The 6,117-nt window shown below is 40.7% G+C and overlaps 1 protein-coding gene across 1 annotated transcript; it reads left to right on the top strand.

Annotated features, from left to right (window-relative positions):
• The first annotated feature begins 351 nt into the window (after nt 1-351).
• On the top strand, nt 352-909 carry LOC138907356 (uncharacterized). Its single transcript, XM_070197954.1, has one exon. The coding sequence runs from the start codon at nt 352-354 to the stop codon at nt 907-909; it is 558 nt and encodes a 185-aa protein (XP_070054055.1).
• The last annotated feature ends 5,208 nt before the right edge of the window (nt 910-6,117 follow it).

Below are 6,117 nucleotides of genomic sequence, written 5' to 3'. Positions count from 1 at the left end.
CCCAAAGCCGGTGTTGCTACGGGCTGGGGAAGAGGCAGAGGCAGAGGCCGATGAGGATCACGTGCTATAGCTAGAGCACCTGTCAGAGCAGCAGTTGAGAAGCCGCCAGTAGCTCCTGTTAGGGGACAATCACCAAAGGTGCCTATTGTTGCCCGGACTTTAGGAGACCTTAGTACAGTTCCTGAGCATGTTTGGTACATTGGCTCAGGCAGGGATGATTCCGATTGCGCCAGCTACTTCACAAACTGGGGAGGAGCTTAGACTCCCGTCGCTCGTACTCTAGAGCAGCAAGTCCATGTTGGTCAAATTCCAGCTATCACGCCGACACAACCTGTTATTCCAGTTCAGCCCATGGTTAGGGCAGCAGTATCTGAGGAGGAACAACTTAGACTTGCGAAGTTCAAGAAGTATTACCCTACTACCTTTTGTGGTTTGGCTTCAGATGATGCACATGGTTTCCTAGAGGAGTGCCACCATATTCTCCGCACTATGGGTATTGTAGAGACGAGTAGGGTTACTTTTACTACATTCCAGCTTAAGGGATCGACATATCAGTGGCGGCGAACATACGAGTTGGGTAGCCCGGCCGATGCAGCTTCACTTTCATGGACTCAGTTCTTAGAGATGTTCTTGAGAGAGTTTGTTCCCCAAACTCTTAGGGATGCCAGGCATGCAGAGTTTGAGCAGTTGCATCAGGGAACTATGTCAATGTCAGAGTATGTTGTTAGATTCATTGATTTGTCCAGACATGCACATGTTTTGGTTTTTACAGTTAGAGAGCGAGTTCGCAAGTTCATTGAGGGGCTCTGTCATGATATCCGATTCAGCATGGCTCGGGAGTTGGAGATGGATGTTCCATTTCAGCAGGTGGTAGAGATTGCTCGCCGATTAGAGGGCATGCAGGACTAGGAGAGAGGGGACATGTGGGGTCAGGAGAAAGAGGACAGGGAGGCTAAGAAGCCTCGTGGACTGGGAGGATCTACTAGGCCCTATTTTTGAGGCAGGGTATGCCATGGTAGAGGTTTTGTGGGTCAGCCAATTCAGTTTGCACTTCAGGCTTCGAGCGGTGCTTCAAATATCCATGGGTCCCAAAGTGCCGATACTAGACACCTTCCGTAGCCACGCCAGCGGAGGGGTATCTTTGAGTGTGGAGATACCAGCCACATGGTGAGAGATTGTCCCAGACTCTAGACATATGCATCGCAGTGGAGTATTCAGGAGAGTTGAGGGTGCCCAGGAGGGGGAGGCCAGGCCCGTTGATATGCTTTCTATGGTGGGGCTGAGGCCGCTGCACTTGATGATGTCATTACGGGTATGGTTTCAATTGTTATAGTGGGCATCATTCTTATTTTGATCTGGTTTTGTTTATTGGGTGAGTCCTCTTATCTTTCTTAACATATGGGTGAGTTTCATGATTTTGTACCCTGCTTATGTGTTTACCCATGTTAAAAGATTCTATAGTAGTAGCCCGTGTCTGTCATTTTGTTTTGTTCACTCTTGAGAGCTATGAGACTAGAAGTGACTTTCTATTACCCATTACGGTAGGTTTTGATGTGATTTCTGGGTGGTTGGTTATGATTTGTGAATTAGATGCTCTACTAGTATGGGAGTTCAACATGTGTTGTGACCTTGCTAATGGAAATTGAATTAGTTGAAGGTTTCAGTTGCTATGATGTGTATTCTACTTGTGATTCAGAGCTGAGGATGGGGTCCTCGCGTCTTCATGAGGTTTGTTATCTTTGAACCGGGTTGCGGGCCACGGTGGAGTAATATTAGGATGAGATCCTTGAGATTTGTTCATATACTTGATTCTCCCTTGTGGAATTAATTCGTAATATGCTACTGATAGGAAGTTGTGCCTGTCGGGCTTGTTTGATATTTCTTTTATGTGTTTCCTTGTATATTCAGTCATATTCGTGTTGTACTTATTGGGTTTTAGCTTGCGATGTGTGTACCTAGGTGGCGTTAGATATGACTTGTTGATTCGGGTGCATAGTTATGAGGTGTTCATGTTTCTTGAATCGTTGTCAGTGTTGTAAAGGTTTGGAATAGGGTTCTAGCAGATATGAGGTTAATTATCGGTGCTGAATTTGATTATGGGCAGCTATTGTGATCAGAGATGTTGTTATGGGCATATGTGTGAGGTGTTACGTCGTGTGGTTGTACCTGGTGGGTGTAGGCATGAGATTTTGTAGCCGGTTGAGGCTGATATCGTGTGTCGGTGTGGGAATCAGGTCTTTTGGAAATGATCGAAAGGTGAGAAATTTTGTTTTGAGGTTATTAGTATGGGTAGAAGGAATAATTATTAGCTGGGATGGTGTCGTCAGTCCTATGTGGATTGGGGTGACGTGGGATCACCGACGGGTATATGTATGGAAAGTTCATTTAGTGATTTGAGGACTTCAAAGTGGTTCTTGGCACGTTCGCGGACGAACATTTGTTTAAGAGGGGAAGAATGTAACGACCCGACCGGTCGTTTTGAGAATTAGCATTCTATTTGGTGGTTTAAGGTCTCGAGAAGCTTAGTATTATGTGTTATGACGTGTATGCATGGTCGAGTTTGGATTTCGGATGATTTGATTTGGAAGAAGGATTCTTATTTTAGAAGCTTAAGCGGTAAGACTTGATCGGAGTTTGACTTTTGTGTAGACGACTTCGAAATAGCGGTTTGATTGTTCCAATAGCTCAGTATGATGATTTTGGTCTTAAGAGCGTGTTCGGATGTTGATTTGGATGTACGTAGGTCGTTTCAGCATGAATTAGCGAAAGTTGGAAAAATAGAAGATTTTGGAAAGTTTGACCGGGAGTTGACATTATTGAAGTTAGGCTCGAATCCTGGTTCTGAAAGTTGGAATAGGTCCGTACTGTCATTTATGACTTGTGTGTAAAATTTGAAGTCAATCGGAGTTGGATTGGTATGAATCAACATTAGTTTTGGAATTCTGAAGTTCATAAGTTTCTTAGGCTTGAATAGTTGCGCGATTCGTGATTCTAATGTTGTTAGAGGAAAGTTTAGGTTTCAATCAAGTTCGTATCATGTTTTGGGACTTGTTAGTATACTTGGTTGGGGTCCCATGGGTCTTGGGGTGAGTTTCAGATGCGTTTGGATTGTGCCGCGCTATTATTTGATGTTTCAACATCGTTTCTTTTGGAATAAAGGGTACCACATTGTTCAACAACCTTTGATTGGTGATTCTATTGAACCATTATATCTGTATCATAATTACAGAACCATAGCAACAAGAATCGTCGCATTCCGAGGTCGTATGAGAGAGTTATGCCCATTTTCGTGGCGGAAAAGACTGTTACTTTTCTAGTGTTTAAGGGAGGTGAATCATAGGTGTCAAATGTGATTTATAAGTCTCAGGTGTCAAATGTGATATATGAGTCTCAGATGTCAAATTCAATATATAAATCTAAAGTGTCAAATGCGACTTGCCTAGAGAGGTTTCTAAAAATGGGGGTTTCACCATTTTTATCATATTTTGAGTTGTAGACTTCGGATTTGGGGGCTTTTTAAGGGGTTCGTCACGCAATTGTTTGGGGTAAGTGGTCTTTACCCGGATTTGATTTTATTTCATGATTTTATCTTTGTTTTTATAATTAAATTAGTGAATTGAATGAAATAAAATGGGAATTTTGTAAAATCTATCAAATATATAAAATGAGGATTTGAAGGGCGATTTGATATCACAATTTGATAATTTTGATATGGTTGGACTTGTATCGGAATGGGTATTTGGATTTTATGAATTTTTTGGGTTCAAAGGTGCAGGCCCGGGGGTTGACTTTTTAGTTTTTGTCAAAGATTGAAGCTTTATTATCCGTAATTATTTTCTATGAGTTTTATTTATGATTTGATGTTATTTTGGCTAGATTTGAGTCGTCCAGAGGTTGTTTAACTCGATAAAGTCATTTTTGAGTAACGATCTAGCTTATTTGAGGTAAGTATCTTGCCTAACTTTGTGTGGGGGAACTACCCTTTAGGATTTGAGTCATTTGTGCTAATTATGTCATGTAAAGGCAGTGTACGCAGGGTGACAAGTACATACTCGGGCTTATTTGTGGAAATTTGACCGTTTAGGGCACTTAGGTTCTTATGTTCATTAGATGTGAAGTTGTTTTAGCATGTTAAATCCTCCATTTACCAAATTTACCCTTACGTGTCTTATTTGGAATTGATCAATTCATGTTTTAACCTTGTTGCCAATTAAACAATTATGTTCCTTAATTGAATTTGTTGCCTTTCCCGTAATTGCTTAACCTTAACTAAAGTTATTATTATTTCTTCCGCAATTGCTTAACCTTATTTGAAGTTATTATTATTTCTTCCGTAATTTCTTAGCCTTAATTGAAGTTTTGTTATCCCTTTCATTATTGATATATTCTTATTTGGGGTCATTGATTCATGCAATCTCTTTTATCGTCGAATTGCACTCTTGTTGAATCATTGTTACACATTATCTCTCCCTTGTTGAGCTATTGTTGTTGAGATCATTATTCCCTATTGTGTCTTTCTTTGTGAGCTTGTTCTTCCGTTTCTTTGTGTTCTAAAGTTCTTGTGTTGATTTACTTGCCGTACACTTGTGTTATCATTGTTGTTGTTGTTGTTGTTGTACTCAGTGTTGGTTAGCCGAGGACTATTTGTGGCTATGGTATTGAAACTGTTTTAAGGAAATATTGTGGCATATGGGCACATGTTGTGAAAGTCATTTTATTTCGTTGTTATGTTTTGGCACACATGGCATTGTTGAGAGGATCGTCGGGGTGTTCGCATGTGAGTTGTCCATGCAGTTGTTATCATTAATATTTGCACATGCAGGGTGACAAGGCGGGCTATATATGCGGGTTTGCGCATGTGGAGAGACAAGGTGGGAATATTATTGTGTGCGTGAGGCGAGACAAGGCGGGCATTTACCTTATTATTGCGCACGTGACGAGACAAGGTGAGCTATGTCGGGGAATGATTTGTGATGACTTGTGATGGCATGGGGGCATTGTTATTATTGATATTTGTGTAGTGGTGTGCCTACCTTTTGTAAGCTATACCTTGTACATTTTGTTGTGATCGTTTTTTATGCGCCATTAATTGTCTCTACTCTTACTTGTTGACTTGAATTGGGATAGAACAGTTGCACACGCATACATATAATTAATCACCCATATCGGTTTAAGAAGATGAATCCTGATGTTATTGATCATCTACATGTACTCTCGTTTACTTGCCTTCTGTGTGAGAGTTGTTCTATTGGCACGTCAGTTTTCCGTGTGGTCATGAATCATTATTATTGTTGGTACGTGAGTTGTCCGTGCAAATATTTGATATTGTCACTCTCTTTGCACGTGAGTCGTCCGTGCGGTTATGAATTGTAATGTGGGCTCAAGATGCCAAGTTATTAGGGTTCACGAATTGGGCCCCTTGAAATGTGACTATGAGGTGAAGTACCTCGGGGAAATGTTTAATCAAATCTTGTGTTGAAGCGGTTGCTCCTATTGAATTATTACTTGTTCCCTCTACTTGTTTTCACCGGACTTTATAACTTTATTCAGCTTACTCCAAGGAGTTATTAACGGTTGTTTCCTTGCTGCCAATTTTTGCTCTTAGTTTCCTACTACGAGCATTGTCTGTTATTGTTAACATGCTTAGTTTTATTATGATATTGTTCCCTGTTAGTTTCATATTCATACTTGTACATGTTATTTGATCTAGTAGGTGTCTTGACTATCCTTCGTCACTACTTCACCGAGGTTAGTCTTGATACTTACTGGGTACCGCTGTGGTGTACTCATGTTATGCTTTTTGCACATTTTTGTGCAGATCCAGGTACTACGAAGTTGGTTGATCATTAGCTAGTTGTTCAAACTTTGCTGTGGAGACTCAAGGTATACATGCCATTGCGTTCGCAGGCATCGGAGTCACCTTCTGATATTGTACTTGCACTGTTTATTTCTATTCCGAAACAATTATACTTAGAAGACTTTCTAGTAAACTCAGTAGAGCTTATGACTTGTACTACCGATTTTGGGATATTATATCATATTGGAAATGTTGGCTTCATTTAGAAATATCTGGTTTCTGCTTAATAGTTCTGTTGGTTAAACGCTATTATTTAATTC

Source organism: Nicotiana tomentosiformis, chromosome 3, assembly GCF_000390325.3.
Source record: "Nicotiana tomentosiformis chromosome 3, ASM39032v3, whole genome shotgun sequence".
In the NCBI taxonomy this organism is placed as follows: domain Eukaryota; kingdom Viridiplantae; phylum Streptophyta; class Magnoliopsida; order Solanales; family Solanaceae; genus Nicotiana; species Nicotiana tomentosiformis.
Note: the sequence above shows the minus strand (reverse complement) of the source record. Positions and strands in the feature narration are given on the sequence as shown.